The following is a 26,677-nucleotide window of genomic DNA, read 5'->3' as shown; positions in this document are numbered from 1 at the left end:
CATTACAACATTAGTTTTAAATGAAGTGTTCCATGATTCATTGTTTGTGCATAACACCCAGTGCTCCATGCAGAACGTGCCCTCCTCAATACCCACCACCAGGCTAACCCGTCCTCCCACCCCCCTCCCCTCTAGAACCCTGCCTGCCCTTCAGAGTCCATCATCTCTCATGGTTCGTCTACCCCTCCGATTTCCCCTGCTTCATTCTTCCCCTCCCGCTACCTTCTTCTTCTTCTTCTTTTTTTTTTTTCTTAACATATATTGCATTATTTGTTTCAGAGGTACAGATCTGAGATTCAACAGTCTTGCGCAATTCACAGCGCTTATCAGAGCACATACCCTCCCCAGTGTCTATCGCCCAGTCCCCCCATCCCTCCACCCCACCCCCCACTCCAACAACACTCAGTTTGTTTCCTGCGAAAATTTAATCCAAATATTTGACCATAAATACAAGTAGTCTTCTTAGCTTTCCCACATTTTGACCCTCGCCATTAGAAATAAAAGATTATTTATATATTTTATATTTTTATATATATAGTTTATATATTTTTATCTCTCTCTCTCTCTCTCGCTCTCTCTCTCTATGTCATGACCAGTAACAATCCAAGAGTAACTCAACAGCAAACACTATACTCATCAGCCTTTCAGTATTCTGTCGTACCTATGGTCAGGTTATCATACAAACAGAAATCTCCATTGTGCTTTCATTCACTCCCCACTCCTTTATCTCCCCTACCATCCATCCTACATATGTGAGTACACATGCGCACACACACACACACGCATGCACACACTCACCTGATTAGAATGAGTAACAATCAGAGTCCTCTGCTCTGGGAAATTATGGTAGATGTTGGATATGATTTGGACTGCAACATCTGTTTTTCCAGTACCTGGTGGACCCACAACCTAAAAAGGAGATGAACACATATCAAACTACTAAGTTATCAAATTGTTAGAAAATGGACATTCTAAAACTGAGATATAAATTTAAAAAATTGCTGGATGAGTTCAATAACAGAATGGACAAGATAGTCAGTGAAGGTGAAAACAGAGCAATATAAATCACCCAACCTAAAAAATAAGCAGAAAGAAAAGACTGAAAACAAATGAATAAACAGAGCCTCATGAATCTATGCGGCAATACTAAAAGGTCTAACATTTATGTTACTGAAGTCTTAGAACAAGAGTTTATAGCATAGAAAAAATATATGAAGAAATAATAGCTGAAAACTAAAATCTGGCAAAAGACATTTTAAATCTACAGACTCAGGAAGCTCAGCAAACTCCAAATAGAATAATCCCAAAGAAATCCAAGCCCAAATACATCTTAATTAAATAGCTGAAAATTAAAGAAAAATTCTTAATAGCAATCAGAAAAAATGATACATTACATATAGCAAAAAGATGTTTGAAGTGACTGTGGGTTTCCCTCAGAAACCACAGAAGCCAGAAGGAAGTGGAATAACATTTTAAAAGTACTGAAAGGAAAGAACTCCATAGAAGTCTATGTCCAGTGAAAATATCTTTAAAGAATGAAGATGATTCAAAGACATTCTCACATGAAGAAAAACTAAGATATTTCATTGCTAGCAGACCTACTTTTTTTTTTTTTTTTAAAGATTTTATTTATTTGACAGAGAGAGACATGAGAGAGGGAACACAAGCAGGGGGAGTGGGAGACGGAGAAGCAGGCTTCTTGCCGAGCAGGGAGCCCGATGCGGGGCTCGATCCCAGGACCCTGGGATCATGACCTGAGCCGAAGGCAGATGCTTAATGACTGAGCCACCCAGGTGCCCCACTAGCAGACCTACTCTTAAGTGGTAAAAGAGTTCTTCAGACAGAATGGAAGTGACATCAGAGCAAACTTAAAATATCAGGAACGAAAGAAAAATGGCAAATTTATAATAGATTCTTCTCTATAGAGTTCACCCTTTAAGATGTTTGACTTTCTGGGGTGCCTGGATGGCTCAGTCATTTGAGCGTCTGACTCTTGATTTTGGCTCAGGATATGATCTCAGGATTGTGAGATTGAGCCCCGTGTCAGGCTCTGCACTCAGTGCAAAGTCTGCTGGAGATGATCTCTCCCTCTCCCTCTGCCCCTCCCCGTTTGCGTGTACACCTATGCTTGTCCTCTCTCAAATAAATAATTTAAAAAAATGTTTGACTTTAACATTGCCTGACAGTATTTTCAATGTATATAGACGTAATATCCATAACAACTACAATATAAAAGGGAAAGGGACCTACATGGAGGTAAGGATCTTTTATCCAACTTAAGAGACAAAATAGTGATTCTAAGTAGACTGAAAAATTAAGTATCTATACTGTTAATTCTCTAGAGCAGCCACTAAGAAAAAACTATGTGAGATATAAAAGAACACGATAAATTAAAATGAAACACTAAAAACTATGTAAATAACCCAAAAGAAAGTAAAAACAAAAAAAGAGAAACAGGAACACAAAACAAAGGGAATAAACATAAAATAAATAATAAAATGGTAGGCCTAAATCCAAATGTATCAATTGCATTTAATGTAAATGGTCTAAACACACCAATTAAAAGAGACTGTCAGAGCGAAGAAAATAACATACCCCAAATAGATGCTGTTTACAAGAAGTTCACGTCAAACATTAATAGGTAGGTCAGAAATAAAATAATGGGAAAAGACATACCATGCAAACTGTAGTGGCTCTATTAATATCAGAGTACGTCTCAGAACAAAAAAAATTACCAGTGATGAAAAAAGACATTACATAATAATAAATGCATCAATTCACCAAGAAGACATTACAACCTTGAATATGTATCTATCCATAAAGCTTTAAAAAACATGAAGCAAAAACTGAAAGAAATGAAAGGAGAAACAGATAAACATGTAATTGTAGTTGGAGACTTCAATACTCCTCTTTCAGTAATCAACAGAAATAGTAGGTGGGATATCAGCAAGGACAGAAAAATATTGAACCAAATGAATCTGACATATATAGGACACTCCACCTCAAAACAACAAAATAAACACTCTTTTTAAGTGTGTTGAAATATTCACCAAGAGAGATCATATCCTGGACCACAAAACAAACTTGAGCAAATTAAAAAAATAAAAAATTGAAATCACACAAAGTATTGTCTCTGACCATAAAGGACTTACACCAGAAATTAGTAAGTGGAAGATTTAACAGGAAAGTCTCTAAATACTTGGAAACTAAACACACTTTCAAATTGGTTGTCAGCAGGCTTTATCTGTATCTGCCAGCAGGTAAACATTTAAGGCTTTGCAGGCCATATAATCTCTGCTGCAAGTATTTTAACTCTGCTGTTACAGCACGAAGCTGGGCAGGGGCAATTCCTAACCAAACAGGCACAGCTATGTTCCATTAAACTTAATTTATGAATACTGAGAGGAGCAGTAAGCAAAATCTCCATATGCAAACATGCCACAATGACTTACACTTAAATTCAGTTGGGCTTTTGTGCTTCAAATATACTCTAAACATCTGAGGCCTACTTCTTGTCTGAGTCCATGTAAAAACATGTGTAACAATAGTTCCCTTACCATAGTTAGCCCAGGCTGCATTCCAGCACGGATAGCCTCTATCTGTGTGTGAGTGAACTGAATTGTATTACTGCAAACAAGAGTAAATAAAAAGTTGGTTAAAAACACAGATGAACAACATGTGGTAAAACTTCAGACAACAATGACCGGAGGTCTAAATGTCTCCTCTGTATATGCCCCATTCTCCCAATCTCTTCTCTCCCGGGTGGGTGGTTGTGTGAGTGTGCATGTGCATGTATGTGGTAAAACAAAAAACCAAAAACCATGAGATCTACCCTCTTACCAAATTTTAATACAGTATTGTTAACTATAAGAACAATGTTGCATAATATGGTATTGTTAACTCTAAGAACAATGTTGGATGGCAAATCTCCAGACGTTTACATCTTACAAGACTAAACCAATCTCTTCTGAATGATTCCCTTCACCTCCATCCTCTAATGACCAACTAAAACTGAATGAATCTTATGGAAAAAAAAGACTACAATTATTTTTCAACATACTTAGCCCATCTTATATTTCACCTGGAATGTCAAAGTTCCAGTTCCCAATCTAATACCATATATAATGCTACTTTTTTAGTCATGGCACCCATGCATGAGGGTAGCTGCTACATGTAACACATGGTCTTGAAGGAAGAATGCTGTGCTCAAATTAAGGTAGCCCTTTAATATTTATTTCTCATAGTACCCAAAAATGTTTCTTTTGGAAATATGACTACAGAACGACCAAAAATGTCTGAGCTATTTAGCCGTCTGACAGAATACAAGGAAAGAGGGTCCAGAAACAGAAGCTTCCTGGGGTTTCAAAAGGATCAGTAAATTTTAAACTATTATTAATCCAAAATAGCAAACTATTATTTATTATTACAATTAATACAGACAGTAAAATTACCGTTTGGGTTGGTTGTAAGGATAAGGACCCCTATTAGGAATGACATGAGGTTCAACAATTAAGGTTTTTGCCTCTTCAGTATCTTCATCTTCACCATCTGCATCTTTCCTTTTCTTCCCTTTTCCACTCCTTACTGGAAAAGTTATCCTACAAGATGGAAAATCTTTGTTCATTTTTACAATTAATGTTTACCAAGCACCTTCCTTGTGCATGACATTGTATGGAGGATAATCAGATCAGAAAGAAATATTTATGTCTTAAAGGAACTCACTATCTGTACATATATTCTGAAAAGAGTAGACTTAAAAGCACTAAAATGTGTGTTAATGGTGTTCAGATTAGAAAAAGTCAACTGATTAAGGGAGAATCAAAGAAGGAGCATTTCTATAGTTATATCCATGCACTATGAAGTGCTTTACACACTGTCCCTCCTTAAGTAAGAAAAGGCTTCATGGGAGAGATGGCATCAAAGATGAGTTTCAAAGAAATTAGACATACAAACATGGAAGGGAAGTTATTCTGGGAAGAAGTAAGACTACAGTTTCAAGTACAAGTGGCCAGTTTTGCCAGAACGGTTACAGTAGAGAAAATAAGGCTAGAGAGACAGGCTGGAGCCCTGTTAGGAGACTCTTGGAGTATCAAGCCTTTAAGGCAGAAGTTCTTTTTCTTTCTTTTTTTTTTTTTAAAGATTTTATTTATTTATTTAAGAGAGAGAGAGAGAGAGAGAGCACAAGCAGGGGGTGGGGGGCAGAGGGAGAGGGAGAAGCAGGCTCCCTGCTCAGCAGGGCTCGATCCCAGGCCCCTGAGATCATGACGTGAGCCAAAGACAGACACTTAACCAACTGAGCCACCCAGGTGCCCTAAGGCAGGGCAAAAGTTTTTAGCCTGGTGCTGGAACACCTCAGGAGGTGAGGTCAATGAATACATTAAAATTAAACTAAAAAAAAAAAAAAAAAAAAGAATTCTCTATGTGCACTTTTTCCATGTAATAGAATTCAGGGAAGAGTGATGAGTTGCTGCTTCAGGTACTTTGTTCCATTTCTACTCAAAATTAAAACCAAAGCTCCTTTAACATGAATTATAACTATATTGTGAATATTTAAGTTTTGTGAAAGCAAGTAAGCTTAAAAGAAAAACAGAATTTTTTCCCTGAAAACAAAAGAAAGTTCAACATCCCATGACTATGTCCATTAATTAGGAAATATACCAGATTATACATAATAGACAAAGGCATATTTCTTTAGTCAAATACTATAAATTATAGTTAATAGTTATAGTTAATATATAATGCTCTTCAGACAACAAGCATTTACTGGTCCCTGTTAGACGTGAGGCTACTTTTATTATGGTCTCTTTTTTTTTTTTTTTTTTTTGAAGATTTTATTTATTTATTTGACAGAGACACAGTGAGAGAGGGAACACAAGCAGGGGAAGTGGGAGAGGGAGAAGCAGGCTTCCCACCAAGCAGCGAGCCTAATGTGGGGCTCGATCCCAGAACCCTGGGATCAGGACCTGAGCAGAAGGCAGACGCTTAACGACTGAGTCACCCAGGCACCCCTACTTTTCTTACGGACTTAAAACAGTTTTCTGTACTAAGAAACGGAGTCAAATAAAATAAATTTATCCCAGTCATTATATGGTGAAGGTAAAGACTGCCCAAACAAAATCAAGATATTCAAAACTTTAGCTACAGTCCAATGGCCTATCTCACACAGGCTACAGAAAGCTTGAAAGGAGTATGTCCAGTTCTGACTTTACCTGAAAGGGGGTATCTGTAGAGCTGGGTCATCCACAGTTACTTTAACATTATGACCAGGAAAGCTGGTTTTTAAATGCTCAATGGAGAGAAATGTATCATTGAAATCAAGAGTGGCAATCTGATTGGGCATTTTTGAATAATGTGCACTACTTGGATCCCCATAACCTAAAATGATGTCATGCAGCCAGTCAGGTACCACACAATCAGTATTCATCAGGTTCCGAATGGTCTCCAGCACAGCCTGTCAGTGAAAGGACAGAAAAGGGTTGTGTCAAGAAGCCATCTCAAACATTTGCACTTCACTGGAATGCAGAGCTGGCTGCACTAATCCAGAATTCCCGAGTGTTTCAGGGCAAGAAGCTATTTTCTGCTGACAGGTGCTTGGCTAGACTAAATCAACAGCTATATTTTCAGCTGATACCATACACTGAGTTAAACAAAAGACCAAACTTAGCAAGGACAGTTTATCCGTTAGGAGTTCATTTAGACAGAATGTCATAAATGAGTTCATCACTTGACTCCCATTGGGTAGAATGAAAACCTAATCAGGACTACACAACAACAAGAAAATATTATAGAACAAACCCTTAAAGAGGATGCTTCCTCTTAGAAATTCCTGGAGTCTTCTCCTCTTTATATTCCATAGTTCCTCAATGTTAAGACGACACACAACCAGAAGCATATTAATATATGCCTCAGTTGTGAAACATCTCATAGTTTAAAAATATTAAAATTAACAGAAGAAATTAGAAATTTTAAATTAAAAATAGACAAAAAGATAAAAGTGAAATGTCAAATAAATTTCAGAATAAACATTCTACAATAAAAAGTCACTATAGTTATTAACATATACATTGTCCAAATTACCAAAACTCAAGGTAAACTTTTAGACTTTCTAATAATTACTTCGAGAAAGTGCTCTATCCCATATATGGAAATCAGAAGGTTAGGCTATTAATTACAAAGAATAAAATAACAAAACCAACCATTTTTATGTTATAGATGCTATACACTACAACAGGACAACTAAGTAACAGCACAGTGTATGTTAATCACACTCTTATCACATCACCTTGTTTTATTTTCTTGCACTAATCACTACCTGAAATTCTCTTATTCATGTACTTAGTTACCTGTTTATCATTTGTCTAATCCCCACTAAAATATCATTTCCATGAGAGCAGGGATCTAGGAAGTTTGACTATGAGATGGGCAAATCACTCGATGGACAGATAAATGAGTATGTTCACATAATGATGGATAAAACAAGAGCTCTACTCTCTAAGAAAATTAAATTTTTAGTAGGGAGATGAAATATGTCCTTAGCAATGACACAAAGCAGCAGAATTTGGTCCACAATACAGAGTATTACAAAATACAATGAGAACACAGTTCCAAGTAGGCGAGAGATGCACGCAGGGAAGACTTTCGACCTTAGGAAAGGTTTCATGGAGGAAAGTGGCATTTCAATCTAGCTCAAAGCAGAGGATCTGCGAAGGAGCTGTGGTTTATTTCATCATTAATGGAAAGTCAAAGAAATGTTCTGAGAAGCTGACTGAAATGATCAGTGGAGGCATATGAAAAACAGGTGACTGACTAGGAGGAGAACAGAGCTAGGGCAGAGGAAGCGATTTAGTGCAACTATTCAGGCAAGAAATAAAACATCCAGGTCAGAACAGGCACTGTACGAACTGGGAAAGAGAAAAGGAAATAAGGGATGCTGCCCAGGTATATAAGAAGACACCAAAAGAGCATTTGTCCTTTTCCCAAACACAGGAAAGTTAATCACTGCCCCTGTTTCTTGGATTGGAATCTGAATGCCTCTTTTGACCTCCCATGACACTTTTTTGTTGTTGTTTTTTAAAGTTTACTTTTTTTAGTATACACCGAACGTGGGGCTAGAACTCACGACCCTGAGATCAAGAGTCGCATGCTCTTCGGACTGAGCCGGCCAGGAGCCCCTTCCATGACACTTTTTTTTTTTTTTAAAGATTTTATTTTACTTTTTATTTATTTGACAGAGAGAGAGACAGCCAGAGAGGGAACACAAGCAGGGGGAGTGGGAGAGGGAGAAGCAGGCTTCCCGCCGAGCGGGGAGCCTGATGTGGGGCTCGATCCCAGAACCCTGGGATCATGACCTGAGCCGAAGGCAGATGCTTAACGACTGAGCCACCCTTCCATGACACTTTTATCTGCATCCTTCTTATGACTTTTGGCACCTTTTAACATTTCATGGTAGTTATTTGTTTATATTTTTAACTTCCCTTATTAGTAGTCTAAACTCCCTAAAAATATAAGCTGTGTCTTACTCATCTTTATTGGCTCCATACAACTTAGCACAATGCCAGACACATGGTGGGCATTAAATAAAATGGTCAAACGAATGAACATAAGGAAGGAACTTTTTTCCATTTTTAGTTAAGTGACTGAAATTCAATCATTACTGAGAAACAAAACAGAGACAAACAAATGAGACCCTGCCCTCATAGACCTGCATTCTAATGGTGAAGTCAGATAAATAACAAATATATAGTCACCAGGTACAACAAAGACTGTGAGGAGAAATGAAGACAGTCGGATTAAGAATGAGAAGGGGAGATGCTACTTTAGGTAAGGTTTCCAGAAAAAAGCTTCTCTTAGGAGTTAACATCTAAGCAGAGTTGCCCACGTGCAGTGAGGGAACGAACCAGGTAAATACCTGGGAGGAAGACTGTGTTGGTAGAGGGAACACCATGGACAAAGGCTTGGATTCTTAAAGAACAGCAGAAAGGTCAGCACACCTGGCATGGAGTGAATCAGGAAAAGGTGTTAGAAAATGATGTTGGGAGAGGTGGCCAGAGGACAGATAATGAAGGAGCCTCTTGGATTACAGTAATAATTTTCTACTGCGAGGGGAAACCATTAAAGTATGTTGAATAGGGTACCAAGGCATAATTCATATTCTATCACTATGTGGAGAATAGCAGAAAGGGAGGGGCCGTCAAGAATGGAAGCAGGGATGTAAGACATGAAGGTGTCTTGGATGTGGCGTCAGTGGAGGTGGTGAGCTAACCAGACTGATTGATGGCCTGGATGCACAGTGTGAGACAAAAAGAAATCAAGAATAGTTCCGTTGTTTTGTCTTCAACTACAGGGCAAAATGGGGAATAAATTCCTTTGTATGGGAAGTCTCCTTTTTTTAATCACAAGAAGAGGGGAAAAAAAAGGTAATAAACTGATAATGCATAAGAAACACTATGTTTTGGGGGGAGAGAAAAAAGAAATGTACCTGTGCAGAAGGTAGTGTTACCAAATGCTAAAACCATTCAATGTTTACGTTTTATAATATAGTAGTTTCAGATAATTGAGAAAATCTTCTATCAAAACTCCTTATCTCCATTAAGTTATAAAAGTAAAATTCTCGAGCCCCAAACCTCTCTTTTCCTGCTCTTGAGTAAAACACATTATATCATAAAGTAATTCTGAGCTACAGGGTTTCACATCTGTATTCATAAAGTGATTTGGAAGTACACTTACTTTTGATTTAAAAAAAGAACTCCCAGGAAACAAATAAACAAGCAAGGAAGGAGGCTGACCTGGATTAATTTATATTGTAAGTTTCTAAACTCATCGAAAGACAAAACAGATTTAGTAAATAAATTTTCTTAAGTTTTTATATTTAGTCTACATGTTAATAATATAAGAGAATTATTTAGAACCAGAATAAAAGCAGTGATCATTTCCCTAACAAAACATTCTTTTACCCAGGATCTATGTATTTATGTTTTAGAAGTTACTCAAATTGGACACAGTACCTTCAATTATATAGCCTAAAAATTACCTTAAAGTTATTTTCCTTTGGTTTTCTCCTCATTATGATATTGAAAGTTTCATACACATCTTCTGCTCCATTTTGTATAGTATTGGTCATATCTTGTTGATACTGGTTTGGATCCAAGAACACTCTAAATGTCCTTGACTCTCCTCTAAGATTGGGTCTTGGCTCAGGTCCTAGACATTTTGAAAAAGTTTGATAAGTGAAATATATACTTTTCAAATATCAAAGTAACTTAGCAGTATTCCTCTTCTAGAAATGATGAGTAAATTCTCCACACTAAACCCCAGTCCTTCCCCTGACTAGAACGTTTCCCACTCATCCATTTCAAATGCCTAGAAGCTGAAAATATTTTCTCCTTTCCCTAAATTCTTCCTATTTCTTTCCCAGAAAAATGTTTGTGATGTAATGTTTATGATGCAGTGCCATGGACTGCAATTGTCTGTATATGTCCTCAATCAAAATAAGAGCCCTAGCAGTCAAACAACTTTACTTTTGTCAGTTATTCAGAGCTCCTATTACTTAGCTTACCTAGCGTAAGCACTCGACTGATCACTCTTTTCATCCTTCCCCATTCCATTCCTAATATCACCAGTGTGAAAGGAAATTTCATATACTAATAGCTGAAAGCTGAGAGGCTTTTTCTTGCCCCTTTGCCTCGTCTCCTTACTTTTGTCTTAGCCCTCTAACGCCAGTCCCAATATGTGGCCTTACGTTTATTCCACCTTTCCTATTTTCTTTTATTTTAGCAGTAAGGTCAGCTTAATTACCAGCACTTGTAGCAATGGTGCAACCTTAAAATGACAGGCAGTAGAAGTCAATTCAAGTTCTGAGAGAAGTTTAGTAAACAAATTGGGAAATAAGCACTGGACATAGATGCAGTTATAATTTAACAGTAAGTGTAACAAGAATGTCAGGACAAGATGAAGATTTCAAAGAAAAGTCAATGATAAGCCTAAGAAATCAAAGAGCTGACAAACCCTGTAAGGCGGTATTTCTAAATGGGGTAATGTTTGCATGTTAGGTATGACGATTCCTTCTGCAAGGCAGCTCTGTTTAAATTTCTTTTCTTTTTTTTGAGAGACAGTGGGGGCACGTGTGCGCATGAGTGGGTGATGGGAAAGGGGCAGAGAAAGAGGGAGAGAGAGAATCTTAAGCAGGCTCCAGACTCAGCACAAAGCCTGATTCGGGGCTCAATATCACCACCCTGAGATCATGACCTGAGCTGTAATCAAGAGTCAGACCCTAACCAACTGAGCCCCCAGGCGCCCCAAGGCAGCTCTGTTTAGATGTTTAGCATCCCTAGCCCCCATCCATCAAATGCCAATAGCTCACCATCCCCTACTCCTACCCCGGGCACAGGACAAGATAAATACCATCATACATTTCAAAATGCAGGGTAGTGCTATTCCCAATTGAGAGCCACTGCTACAATGAATCAAATCAATAAAACTGAAGAAGGAAAAATTAGACAAATATGTCATAAGAAGTGTTTAGAGGTTTTAAAAAAGCAATACTGTAAAGTATTATAAAAGGAAAGTTTTAAATAAAGGTAATTTCAAAAGATCCTGTCCTTTTCAATATCTAACAAAAAGTTTAGAAACCATATTATTTCTTTCTAAAAGTGGGTGCTAGGTACCTTACATATATTTTATATATAATTCTTTGTGTTGATTTAGTATGTAAATAACTAAAAAATACTACCTAAGATGCAAAAAGAAAAAAGGCACAGAACGTTATCATTATGTACACACACGCTTTCAAACTACAGCTCGCCATACCGTCTTCAATGACACGCCCTTTATCATCCAGCATGCCCTGGATTTCACAGCCTCTCACATAAACCAGGCCAATCTGCTCAATAAAAGGTCTCCTCCGGTCAAACTTAGTACCATAAGGTTTTGTGGGCCGTACAGTAATTAAAAAACATACATCATGCTTACGAAGACCTGGTAAAACATAAAGACATTTTCACTTATTAGAATATCATTGTTTTTAGTCCTTTGATGGCAAATTCTCATCCTTTTTAAGAGATATAAGAAACATGTAAAGTACCAGAGGTGATCAATGATTATATTTGCATTGTAATATAATTATGGGTTTTCCTATAATCTTTAAAATTCAATGTTTGACAGGAATAATTAAAGTGAAAATTTCTCTTTATATTAAAATTATAAACTTTTATGCCATGAATACATTACTGAATAAGCCCTCCAAGTCATGTTACAACTCCAAAACTGGATGCTCATAATTCTTATTTTTAGCATTCTTAATAACTAACTGAAAATATGGTTGGCATATAATCCATCTATATCATATTCAGCAGGTTTCTAACATCAGTTTAAACTATCCATCACTATCAGTCCAACAACAGTCTAACTGCATTCCCTGAAAGAGGTCAACTCAAGAATAATTCATCAAAGCACAAAAGCATTGTTTACAGATACCATATTGAGAACATGGTTGAATATATATAGTTTCATTTGGCAAATAAAAATTTTATTAAGTAAATGTCCAGAAATAGGAAACTTGTACCAAAGTCCATAGCTTCTCAGTCATTAGACCCAATACTGGACTCAACTGGATCCCCAGCTCTATTATAAGTAGAGATATGGGAAGACAAGCAACATAAATTTAGATCACATATCCATGTAATGTCATACCACTTAATCTCATTGCTTTCCTGATTTGTTTTGTTAGCCACGGTAGGACATAAATGCAAACTTAAATAGTCTGCTTGCTCATAACCGTGGTAATAAGATATACAACTAAATCAAATCAGCAATGTCAGTGTGTAGCTAACAGTATTGGGACCATTCTCAGTATGGACTGGGGTTTAAGTGTGCTAGCAATAATTGCTCTGATTGATAATAATGACTTTATTGTTTACTTCCCAACAAATTAGAAGCAGGAGAAGCAACGAAAACTACTACCAAGGCAGATGATTTCACTGTGGGACATCTCAGATCTACATTAAAAAAACCCTTATGTAACAGTGAGCTCAACTATTTTCTCCCTTCAACCATTTGTATCCACTCCATCCTGGCTGTGCCTTCTGGAGCAGAATCCAGCATTTCTGTGTCCTTAATTCAGTTTCCTTAATTTTAAATGGGGAAATGGAGAAGATATGGGCCTGAACGTCATACCTTTTTGAAGGAACAAGAAGAATGTTTTATATATTTAGCTTAAACTCAAAACTATTGTTTCTACAGGACAATATTCATTACTACTTCCAGAACCTCCCTCTCATTTTTTGCCTCCATTTTCTATTTAGTTACTCCATCTGTGATCAACACAGGGAGTGAATTTTGGCTCTGGCCTCCCAGAAAACACTTTTCTCCCCACCATGCCCCATATTATGAATCACTTGTTCCACAATACCCTACTGTTCCCTCTCTTGCCCATCAAAATTTATCCATTACATTTCTCATTCTGTCAGAGGCCTATATTTAAAAGAATGAAAGGGAAAAAAAACACTGTTTAATGTCCTTCTGATAGAAGTCTCCAAAGTAATGAAGGAAAGGAGTTTAGGTAACTGTGTAAAACAGTGTTTATTTTAATACTTTCTTAAATGCCAAAGGTAGTAAGTATAAAACCTTCTCCGGCAACTTAATGTCTCTCTTAAGATTTAGCAACAATAAAGATATACAGTACTCTAGATGTGTAATGCACTAGATTAGATTGGAACTCTTCTGAAGGATCCAGGAATCATAAAAACAATCTGTCACAAACTATACCCACTACAGTGGCCATTTGTTAAACATGTGGCCAGCTTTGCTGCTGGATTCCTTCAGAATTACTGGATAAACGTATCATATAGTCCCTCTGGTTATAAACAGCTATACTGGGAGCAATAATTTCTGACAACTGACCCATTCAGGGACTATCCCTTTCCTTCTGGCATGCCAAGAAGGTGGAAGGAGATAAAATCTACCGGCTACTGTTTCTCACAACAGGACAGCAAGTCAGAGCTCTCACAGACAGCTGGGAGAAAAATATAAAGTGCCACTTAAAAATTAGGTCATGTGTCAGTTCTGGCACAGGTGTTATCAACGTTTTCAGTCTTTACTTGGCTTAGTAACTCTGAACAAATCTGCCTCTAAATAAAATTCCTTGTGACACAGAACTCCTGCCCCTAAAATCTTGCCTAGGAAATAACAGGGGAAATAACTCATCTAATTTCTCTGCATCTATTATTTATCCTTGAATACACTTAATATCACTAATTCTTTACCTAACTTCCTCCCTTTGGTACAAATAGTTAAACTATTATTATTTCTTTCTGAGATGTTTTATGAGATCCCCTTAAATTCCTTTTGAGTTTGTCTAATTTTGATTTTGTATCTTTATTTTCCAGCAACTGTATGCATCCCTATTCTCTTCACTTTGGTGACTTTTCTCTCTTAAAACACCAATTTTCTTTACTAGCTCTGCATGTGTGCAGGTTATGTGTGGTTTTCTTCCCTTTCTTTAGTGAATAGTAATATTTTGATTCTTTTTATACTGATCCTACAAATTCATAAATATTGTCTTACTAAATTTGGGATTTAAAGAGGTCCTCTCAGCTTTGCAAACTGCAATTTTCAAAATACTGTGATGATATGCATGCTATTTTATACTTTTTACTAAAGTATTAAGACATTTAATTGTTCTTGTATGTTCCTTGATATTTTTACTACTAGTAATTATAAGACAATTTTTAAAGATAAATTTCATAAACGTTTAGAAAGGTATTGCTTAGTAAAAGTGCTTTGCCAATTTTCTATACACTAAAAAGGCAAAAATGTAACTTAATTTTTTGAAATACAAAATTACCTTCCCATTCATCTTTGATGTGATCTCTGACATTCAGATTGATGGTAACATCCGCACGAACTCTGGTTGGCCAGTTTTCGCCTATGTTGGGCTTGGCAACCTCAACTACAGTGAAAGCCACGATAGGCTGGGCCATTCGTGCCCAACCACCAAACACTACACCACCATACTCAGATTGCCTGAAAACCAAAGAAGTGCATGATTACTCAAACAAAAAAATGACTTTTCCCCAACTTCTGGTCAAGTAAAATTAGTAAGGAGGAATACATATTTAGCTACTAAGCCCTGACATTAGTAACTCTTATTACTAAACTTAAAACAAAAAACAAAACAAACCAAAAAAACAAAGTCCCAATATATAAGGAATATATTCAGTAGAATGAACACGCAAATATGGTCCAGTAAAGAAAGGGAAGTAGAGATTATCTCCCCACTACACACACAGGAAAAAAAAAGGTAACTCTATATACAGAGAGCGGAGGCATTTGGTCAAAGAACAATCTATCCCAGGGCTCCTGGGTGGCTCAGATGGTTAAGCGTCTGCCTTCGGCTCAGGTCATAATCTCTGGGGTTCTGGGATTGAGGCCCTCATTGGGCTCCGCATCGGGCTCCCGGCTCAGCGGGGGGTCTGCTTCTCCCTCTCACTCTGTGCTCTCTCAAATGAATAAATAAAATCTTAAAAAAATAATCTATAATAATAATAACAGAGTAATCTAGATTATAATAATGTAACAATAATTCTTATCCTTTTCCTCTCTTCATCAATATAGTCTCAACTCCTTATATTTTATGTATTTCGATATTTCTATAAGCTGTTTTAGAATAAGCTGGAATTTTAAAAATTAAAAACGAACCAACAAATGATAATTATCTACGCAAATGCTTGCTTTAGGGCATAATATTTAAATCATTTAAAAGATACTGCCATGGATTGGGGGTAAAGATAATCAAGCTAGTTGTAATAACCAGAATCACTAACATTCAAATACCCATTCATTCTTCTTATGTTAGTCTAACTGGTGCTCTAGATTTTACATTGTTATCAGGGAAATCTATAACGTAAATACTGCAGCAGCACTCTGAAACTGGTATGCCAAAAATGACATACTTACACAGATAAAGACATACTTACACAGATACTTTACCCCCCAGGTAAAGGCTTTGTGTTATAAGAAAAAATTGTAGAACTTCACAACATCAAAGAGTGAAACTAATTAAAATAAAAGTTCTGCAAAGACCCCCTCAAAAAGGAGAATTACAGACCAATATCCCTGATGAACATGGATGCAAAAATTCTCACCAAAATACTAGCCAATAGGATCCAACAGTACATTAAAAGGATTATTCACCATGACCAAGTGGGATTTATCCCTGGGCTGCAAGGTTGGTTCAACATCCGCAAATCAATCAATGTGATACAATACATTAACAAAAGAAAGAACAAGAATCATATGATCCTCTCAATAGATGCAGAAAAAGCTTTTGACAAAGTACAGCATCCTTTCTTGATCAAAACTCTGATTCAGAGTATAGGGATCGAGGGTACATACCTCAATATCATAAAAGCCATCTATGAAAAACCTACAGCGAATATTATTCTCAATGGGGAAAAACTGAGAGCTTTCCCCCTAAGGTCAGGAACGCGGCAGGGATGTCCACTATCACCACTGCCATTCAACATAGTATTGAAAGTCCTAGCCACAGCAATCAGACAACAAAAAGAAATCAAAGGCATCCAAATTGGCAAAGAAGAAGTCAAACTCTCACTCTTTGCAGATGATATGATACTTTATGTGGAAAACCCAAAAGACTCCACCCCAAAACTGCTAGAACTCATACAGGAATTCAGTAAAGTGGCAGGATATAAAATCAATGCACAGAAGTCAGTGGCATTCCTATACACCAACAACAAGACAGAAGAAAGAGAAATTAAGGAGTCGATCCCATTTACAATTGCACCCAAAACCATAAGATACCTAGGAATAAATCTAACCAAAGAGACAAAGGATCTGTACTCAGAAAACTATAAAATACTCATGAAAGAAATTGAGGAAGACACAAAGAAATGGAAAAACGTTCCATGCTCATGGATTGGAAGAACAAATATTGTGAAAATGTCAATGCTACCTAGAGCAATCTACACATTCAATGCAATCCCCAACAAAATATCATCCACTTTTTTCAAAGAAATGGAACAAATCATCCTAAAATTTGTATGGAACCAGAAAAGACCCCGCATAGCCAGAGGAATGTTGAAAAAGAAAAGCAAAGCCAGCGGCATCACAATTCCGGACTTCCAGCTCTATTACAAAGCTGTCATCATCAAGACAGCATGGTACTGGCACAAAAACAGACACATAGATCAATGGAACAGAATAGAGAGCCCAGAAATGGACCCTCAACTCTATGGTCAACTAATCTTCGACAAAGAAGGAAAGAATGTCCAATGGAACAAAGATAGTCTCTTCAACAAATGGTGTTGGGAAAATTGGATAGCCACATGCAGAAGAATGAAACTGGACCATTTCCTTACACTACACACAAAAATAGACTCCAAATGGTTGAAAGACCTCAATGTGAGACAGGAGTCCATCAAAATCCTAAAGGAGAACACAGGCAGCAACCTCTTTGACCTCAGCCGAAGCAACTTCTTCCTAGAAACATCACCAAAGGCAAGGGAAGCAAGGGCAAAAATGAACTATTGGGACTTCATCAAGATAAAAAGCTTTTGCAAAGCAAAGGAAACAGTCAACAAAACCAAAAGACAGCTGACAGAATGGGAGAAGATATTTGCAAATGACATATCAGATAAAGGGCTAGTATCCAAAATCTATAAAGAACTCATCAAACTCAACACCCAAAGAACAAAGAATCCAATCAAGAAATGGGCAGAAGACATGAACAGACATTTTTCCAAAGGAGACATCCAAATGGCCAACAGACACATGAAAAAGTGCTCAATATCGCTCAGCATCAGGGAAATCCAAATCAAAACCTCAATGAGATACCACCTCATACCAGTCAGAATGGCTAAAATTAACAAGTCAGGAAACAACAGATGTTGGCGGGGATGCGGAGAAAGGGGAACCCTCCTACACTGTTGGTGGGAATGCAAGCTGGTGCAGCCACTCTGGAAAACAGTATGGAGGTTACTCAAAAAGTTGAAAATAGAGCTACCCTATGATCCAGCAATTGCACTACTGGGTATTTACCCCAAAGATACAAAAGTAGGGATCCGAAGGGGTACGTGCACCCCGATGTTTATAGCAGCAATGTCCACAATAGCCAAACTGTGAAAAGAGCCAAGATGTCCATCGACAGATGAATGGATAAAGAAGAGGTGGTATATATATACAATGGAATATTATGCAGCCATCAAAAGGAATGAGATCTTGCCATTTGCAACGACGTGGATGGAACTGGAGGGTATTATGTTGAGTGAAATAAGTCAAACAGAGAAAGACATGTATCATATGATCTCACTGATATGAGGAATTCTTAATCGCAGGAAACAAACTGAGTGTTGTTGGAGTGGGGGGTGGTGTGGGAGGGATGGGGTGACTGGGTGATAGACATTGGGGACGGTATGTGCTCTGGTAAGCGCTGTGAATTGTGCAAGACTGTTGAATCTCAGATCTGTACCTCTGAAACAAATAATGCAATATATGTTAAGAAAAAAAAAAAAGAAGAAGAAGGTAGTGGGAGGGGAAGAATGAAGCGGGGGAAATCGGAGGGGTAGACGAACCACGAGAGACGATGGACTCTGAAAAACAAACAGGGTTCTAGAGGGGAGGGGGGTGGGAGGATGGGTTAGCCTGGTGGTGGGTATTGAGGAGGGCACGTTCTGCATGGAGCACTGGGTGTTATGCACAAACAATGAATCATGGAACACTTCATCTAAAACTAATGATGTAATGTATGGGGATTAACATAAGAAAAAAAAAATTAAAAAAAATTAAAAAAAAAATAAATAAAATAAAAGTTCTGTATCCAGTGACTTGCTTAGTACAGAGAGTTCCTAAAAGGTATTACCTTGTGTCTAAACCCTTTTATAATAACTATTACCTCCTCCATTTTTTACACTTTTACCACAGTATAGCTTACATACCATAAAATTCATTCACTGTAAATGCACAATTCAATGATGTTTTAGTAAATGTGCAGAGTTGTGCGTCCATCACCACAATCTGAGAACACTTCCATCCTATGCATAAAAGATCCCTCTCATTTGACTACAGTCAATCCTGTTACTACCCCCAGGCAACCACTAATCTATTCTCCCCAACTGTTTTTTCTTCCCTTATAAAATCTACCTGCAACATGAAGGATTAAAAAGGATAGATTTCTGCCCCTCATAAATACTTTCTCCCTTACGTTGCTCAGTGGTTTCAGCAGCCTGAATACATGATCGTTAGTACCAAGCTCTGAGTAAAATTTATGCCCCGACTTTTCCACCTTCAGCACATAAGAAACAGATAGAAGCCTGGCCTCTTTTTAGATCTCATTATTTTTAAAAGCCTTCAGTGATGGGCAATTAGGAATGAAAATCTAGAAAAATTTTTAATCACAAGTTAACTCCCAAAAGTGACATTTTCTTTTCCTTAGCAGAAAATAATGTAAGTTAAAAAAAATGTCCTTTATTAATAGACCATAGAACTCTTAAGTATTTTTGCTTTATTTGGCATTTAAGTAAAATATAAGTGAATTCTATTTGATAAACTGCTAGTTAATAAATCCCTAGTTTGCAAAATGGCCAAAATTAGGTCCAGAATATGAGCATGTAAACCCAAGGTTAACCATAAACTGAAAGGAAGCTTTCTGATCAAGCACTCCCTGGGGGTCCAAACACTGGGCAATAATTCCAGCAAAACTGTGGGCAGAGATGATTAGCCAGCAAGTATACAAACCTCACAGTACTAGCCTGCCTACTGACTCAACTGATTATTAAGTCAAAAATATTTTATGTTATGTTTTATAGTCTCACCCAGAATAACTTTTCACATAATAACTAATTAAAAAATAGAACTGTGTATGAAATAAAATGTGGACGTGAAAAAAACAGATCATAATCATAGTGTCCATGTAGCTCTCTGTAATTAGTAAGGAGAGAAGCCTGGAAGATACCTGAATCTGTTCACATTCAAAAACTGTTAAGCTTTTCATACAGAATGCAGTATAATTGTATGTGTATGCATAGTGTGACCAGAATATAATAAAAATCCATTTTATAAGAATTTTATTAGTTTATAGTCACTTGTGATATATAACTTACCCTCATCAATTCTATACGTAGAATGAAATAGTGAATGAAGGGCATTTACCTCATGTCTAAATCAGTCATGTCTAAAAAGCAAAACGGACCTTCACAAATCTCTTAATGCAGAGCTGCCTACAATAACTACAATGAAAGTCTTTTCTTAGCTAGAAGAATTCCAGACATGAGCTAGCAAGTGGGGAGTTGAGTTTAAGCAGAAGACTTCCTCAAATAAAGAGACCTACTCAACTGGCCCCCAAAGTAAATCCTGATGGTTTAGTCAAGGTAATCTATGGAGGGAGGACCAGGGAAGACTTTGCAACGTTCGATTCCATGTGATGCTCAGCAATGCTCCTCATCTCTTGCCAGGTTCCTGGGAGAGGCTAACTGAAATACTGGTGACAGCCATAAGAGCAGCTGGGGTAGTAGAAGACCTCCTTATCATAAGCTCCCAGGACTTGAACCGTTGTCCTAGTAAAGGCCTGCTGGTCAGCCCATACCTTCCCTCTTTACCCTTTTGCTAATGTCCACCCTACTCTCCCCTCTACATTTGTCCCCCCACCATCCTCCAAGAATGAAGACCTCTCCTCCCTTATCCCCAGTCCCCCAGCACCACACCCAAGTATCCAGATACATATTTTATGTTTTAGCACTTTTAGTATACTCTAATCCACATTAGAGAATTTCTCAAAGAGTAAATATCTCATATTTTGGAGGGCATCTTCACGCCAGACATACTATTTCTAAACACACTTATGAGGTTTCTGACAGAGGTTATATCAGTCACTGTTTGCACCTCTTCATTACAAGTGGAACCGATTTACTAACCATGGCTTCATTCTGCTGACACTATCCTCGATGTCCTGCCTAATTTCGTAAGTTGATTCTAAGCGGAAGAGGTTAAAATTCCTTAAGAGGTAATCATGAAGAGTCAAAAACTGCAAATTCAACTTGGGAAGAGCAAGACAACCTGAAAAAGAAAACAGCATCCACATTTGAATTATTCTTTTAATCAGACAGCTGTGCTATGTATAAAAAATGCACTACAAATTTGGTTAAGAGTTTAATTTAATGATGTCTGAAATATAGCATATTTGATAAGGTTCTATTTTTATTTTCACACAGAAATTGAAAAACCAAGTTAACAAATGCTATCCATTAAGAGTTGGGAAGGAAGGATAAATCTCATTAATACATATAACCGTGCATCAATGATTCAGATACAAACAGGCTTCTCAAAAGTATCTGAAGATACTTACAATTAATATAGTCTCAAGTAGTTTAAAAATTCTTCCTTTACCCCCTCACTTATATTTGGCAAAGCTTGAAGTAAATAGTGACCATAAACTAAGCCCATGACAAATTTACCATGAAAGCTAATTAGTTAGTATATTACAACATATTAATCTATCTCCAATGAGCACTATTGTGCTCTGAATCTCTGCCTTTTGGCTAGGCTTTAAGGATAAGGTATTCATTGTATACTATTCCTGGAGTTACTTCCCTTCTCTGACTATATTAATGAACAATATTCTTTCTAATATCTTCATTAACTGCTCTTTCCCTTGGATAATAAGTGAATAAGCACTTGGCTGCAATACCAAAAAGGTTAAAAAAAAAAAAAAAACCTCAAAGTAAACACATTTTACTGGAAAATCATAATATTTTCATCATCTGTATCCATTCTTACCAAATGGCAAAGAATATCAATGCAAAAAAAATTTCACATCATTTATGTTAGATTCTGATTTATAATCTAACTCAGTATCTTTCAGGCCAGAGGCTGAGGGAAAGTGTCTCTTTAGACAGCATCATTTTATTAAAAAAAAAAATTAAAATGTGACTATTTTGCAACTGTCACTGAATTAACAAATCTAGCCATTAAGCAGCAATGGCTACTTATCTCTCTCTCACACACACACACACACACACACAAACACAACCAGACATTCTGTGCATCTGATGAAAGAATACAGCACCACCAAGAATCCTGCCAGAGAGAAAACCTCAGCCTGACCAAGCCTCTGCATTCAGCTGCCAATCTGCAAGAAAAATAAAGAGCAGAGAGACATACTCAACTGTACACTGAGTAGTCAGTTAGAAAAAACTAGACTGTGGGAAACTATACAGATCAAACAATTTGGGTTCTTCAAAAGAAAAGGAAGGCATACAGAGGGCATTTGTGAAGTAAAAGACATTTTAAAAATGTACAAGATTGACTATCACACATGGATGCACAAGTAGGTGATAAAACTATGAAGAAATATATAGTGATTGCTATAGAAGTCAAGAAATGGTTACTTTCAGGTGGAGGGAGAAGCAGTACTAGGAAGGAGCTTATGGGAGGGTTCTGGGATAGCTAATAAGGTGGTTATTTCCCTTATAATAATTTGTTAAGCCCTATATTTATGTTGTGTGGCTTTCTATATTTGTGTTTATTTTCTTAAAAAGGCTCAAAATGAGGGCATAAAATTTTACAAGGATTTTCTTTACAATTCTTAACTATATCTTTTTAAATATCTGTACCAATTTCACACTTATTTTCTCTTCTTGGGAGCTAGAAGCAGTCTGCATAAGCATTCAGTATTAGCTTTGATCTTTGCCTATTTATGAGCATCAGATATTGAGCCCCTAAAACACAGTGCCATCCATGGTCCCTAAAGAACAATGGCATCACATAGCCAAATATCTGAAGACAGCTTTATTACAGTTAAACCATTTGGCAACTAATATTGTTCTGAAATACTTTCCTTAACCTTTGTTAATTGCAGATGGGAAAGAAGAACAATATTTTATATACTAAGCAAGTGTGTGTGTTTTTTTTTTTTTTTAAAGATTTTATTTATTTATTTGAGAGAGAGAATGAGAGAGAGAGAGCATGAGAGGGGGGAGGGTCAGAGGGAGAGGCAGACTCCCTGCCGAGCAGGGAGCCCGATGCGGGACTCGATCCCGGGACTCCAGGATCATGACCTGAGCCGAAGGCAGTCGCTTAACCAACTGAGCCACCCAGGCGCCCTAAGCAAGTGTGTTTTAAACTCAGAGCAGCATCACTGGATAGCACCAAAAGCTAGATGAAAGACTATGTACATATTTAAGAAGGACACATAAGCTCTGTACTGACAAGACAAAATACTAAGCGATATGTGCCTTTTAGGAACTGATTAGACAAAGAGTTAGATGTCATACATACATGGTCATAAATGCTTTTAGCATGAACAAATTAGAAAAGTGAAAAAACAAGGCATTGACCTTTGTAAGAATAAAAAAAATATGAAGACTGCCTATTCTGAAATCTAGCACAATTTTGGTGCACTGGCTTTACTGAAGTTATGGATATGACTTCAGGATACAACTCTGAAATATCCGTTTTTCTTTTAAATAAATTACCACTGGTGATGTCTTTAAAACAGCCAAACTTCTCATAATGATGCCATTGTTCAAAAAATTTCCTTAATTTTTTTTTTTTTAAATATGCCTTCAAAATATGTCAGAATGTACTTCAGCATATACTCAATTGTGACAAATTCTCATCCTTAGTGGATGAACAAAAGCATCTAGGAACAAACCTGTTGAAATAGATACGTAAACCAGGGAATAACTATTTTTAATCAAAACGAAGGGTTTATTGTTAACTACTGACAATTTTTGGTGGTCATTAGCTGGCTTAACAAGGAATTCAAAAGAACTTCTAAAAAAGGCTTTGAAAAATAATACACTACCAAACAAAGCCTTTTACAGTGACATAATGAGAGCTATACTTCCTTCACTATTAGGTCTCCTTAAAACATAGTTTTATGCTTACAGTCATATTTTATAAAGGATAATATATGTGTATGATATATATATATCTCTCTCTCATCCTAATATATGTACACATGTGCACATCTGAGCATGTGTGTGCAGCACGCATGCACAGCACACACACACATTAGGGCATGGTTAAATTTAATAAAAATCCCTAATACTATGTATTCAAAATACTGAATAGTTTCCAGCTCTAAAACTGAACTTCAGGGTACCAGAAAATTATCCTAATGCATGTAACAGATAGGAGTATTTTCAGTTACATATGATAAATTCTAAACTAAATTTCATGGTACACCTGAATCCTGTACTCTCTGCCATACCTTCCCCAGAATAGTACTCAGTTGGGACAATATTTTCATCCCATATGATTTTCTCAGTTGGATACAAAGGCATCTGGTTCAACTGCTGAATCTGAGAAATTCGACGTTCATGACGAGATACCTAAAAGAAACAGATCATGCAGAAAGTTAGAAGCATCTTTTCTTAATCAAAATAATTTATGGAGAAATTTACCATAAAGTATGGATTGAGAAGTTTCATGTCTTTCAGTTATGGTACCACTTAATAAGAGGGTTTTTTCCCTATTTCCATTTTCTCCATAAGTCAAAGATGAGAGAGGCACCAATTATGATGGGCTTTGGAATCAGGCAGATCAACACCAAGTACCTCTAATTTATGAGCTATGTAAAAACTGGGCATGTTCCTTTAACTTCCCTGATCTTAGCTTCTTTTTCAGTAAAACAGATAAAAAAACTCACCTCTCAGGTTTCTTATGAAAATGAAACGGAATACTGTAAAACAGCATCAAAGTGCCTGGCACATGCCAAGACCTTAAAAACCATAGCACTTAATATTCACCAATGTTAAGCCCTAAGTCCTAGATTATAGTTTTCATTCTACTACTAATTAAACAATATGGAAAATTTTGTTTATTAAAAACCTGGGGGCACCTGGGTGGCTCAGTTGGTGAAGTGTCTGACTCTTGGTTTCAACTCAGGTCATGATCTTCAGGTCAGGAGATAGAACTCAGCACTGAGCTCCACACTCAGCGTGGAGTCTGCTTCCCCTCTCCTGCTGCCCGCCCCCCCACCTCACTCAGGCTTTCTCGCTCACTGAAATAAATAAATAAATCTTTTTAAACACACACACACACACACCCCTGGCCTCAGTTTTCCTTGTAAAATGAGAGTTGGCCTTTATGACCTCTATGTAGATTTCCATTGTTAATATTATAGTCATCTATCTCTAACAGAAATAAGCTTGTTACCTAATTAACATGTTGAAAAGATACACATGGAAAATGTGTCACGTTCTCTTCAGTACAGAGAGTATTATTTTAGGAAAGAAAATAGTGTGATACCATCTAAACAATATGCATATTTCAACTTCTTTATCATAATTCAGGTATTAGAAGAATCCAAAGCCTAAGGAAATCCTTTAGGAGAGAGAGGAAATGAAAGATAATGCTGTAGCACTATAAATTTTTAAAACTGTTTTCTTTTTGGCAAAAATATTTAAATTTCATGGATGAATCTTAGCTGTAAGACTGTAAAAGGCACAGGATCTGCTTTATACTTAAACCTATTTTCCATTAGAAAGAGTCCTTAAAAAAAATCCTCATTTCTTTGTATAGAAGGATTTATTATTAATCCCCAAACCTGACTTACGAGAAAAGATTTCATGTTGTCAGAAAATAGGACAAGGAAGTTTTAGAAAGCACTTGTAGTCAGAAATAATGAAAAGGCAAAGACGGTGACCTAAGACATACATTTCACACAAGTAAGCATATCAATAAGAAAGTATTTTCCATACTTGAATTAAGTTAAAACTCCAAGAATCTCTCTCCAACTGTCACTTAAACACCTGTCATCAGGCTTAAAACACCTGCTACCAATAGCTTCTGGTTACTATCCCCAAAACTAGCATCATCTTCTCTATAGTAAGAGACTGTATTTTACACCCTATATTAAAAGTATGAGCTTGGAATATAAATCACAAAACTGTGTACCTATTATGGTTCCATACATGTAAAAAATGCATATACACACCCACACAGTTTATGTTTGTAGAGTTATAAAAAACAAACTAAAAACAAAAAAATTAAAACAAGGTATTTTTTTTTACTCATGCAACTGGCAGAAATTGGGATGACTCATAACATCCAATGCTGCTTAAGGAGACACACTGTAATACACTGTTGGTAGGAACATACATCTTTCAGAGGATAATTCGGCTGAATCTTATCTTTTAAATAAGCACATGCTTCAATCAAATAATTTCACTTCTAGGTACCTCTCCTAAATGTCCACACATATGCATAAACAGGCATATGCCAGGACCACACCATTATTTATAAAAGTGAACATTGCAAACAGCTTAAATATTCAGAGTGGGGATATAATTACTCATGCATTTTATGAATTATTTTTCTAAAGCTAAAAATAAAATATTCCTATTCCTCAATTTTTCTGTGAACCTAAAACTGCGCTAAAAAAAAAAATAAATAAAACCTTACCAAAAAAGTATTAGTTAGTCCATTATTTCCCAAAATGACTGAAAAATCCGATAGAATTCTTAAACCACCAAGTCAGTGATAATTTTTCTAAATATTCCTCAGTTTTCTAATGATAAAGGTATGCCTTAATATTCAAGGTACCATATTTAAATAACTTTTAAAATAAATGGTTAGATAAATATGAATGCATACGTATTACCTGTGTCTGTGTAACTATGACCTCTAAAAGGCAGGAATGGTGTCAATTATCAATGTATCCCTA

General features: G+C 36.7%; 1 protein-coding gene across 1 annotated transcript in view; it reads right to left on the bottom strand.

Moving 5' to 3' along the window:
• The window catches only part of AQR (aquarius intron-binding spliceosomal factor), a 106,895-nt gene that overhangs the window by 29,942 nt on the left and 50,276 nt on the right, over positions 1-26,677 (bottom strand). Inside the window, exons 15-23 of the mRNA XM_045900398.3 lie at positions 24,221-24,341; positions 20,922-21,063; positions 14,840-15,018; positions 11,806-11,973; positions 10,031-10,200; positions 6,210-6,451; positions 4,452-4,598; positions 3,558-3,627; positions 799-909 (exon numbers count right to left, since the gene is read on the bottom strand). Of these exons, the coding sequence (XP_045756354.1) occupies positions 799-909; positions 3,558-3,627; positions 4,452-4,598; positions 6,210-6,451; positions 10,031-10,200; positions 11,806-11,973; positions 14,840-15,018; positions 20,922-21,063; positions 24,221-24,341 (1,350 nt within the window). The remainder of the gene's footprint in view (positions 1-798; positions 910-3,557; positions 3,628-4,451; positions 4,599-6,209; positions 6,452-10,030; positions 10,201-11,805; positions 11,974-14,839; positions 15,019-20,921; positions 21,064-24,220; positions 24,342-26,677) is intronic.

This window comes from Mirounga angustirostris, unplaced genomic scaffold (assembly GCF_029215605.1).
Source record: "Mirounga angustirostris isolate CCGP_5_RB_7025 unplaced genomic scaffold, mMirAng1.0.hap1 SCAF_9, whole genome shotgun sequence".
In the NCBI taxonomy this organism is placed as follows: domain Eukaryota; kingdom Metazoa; phylum Chordata; class Mammalia; order Carnivora; family Phocidae; genus Mirounga; species Mirounga angustirostris.
Note: the sequence above shows the minus strand (reverse complement) of the source record. Positions and strands in the feature narration are given on the sequence as shown.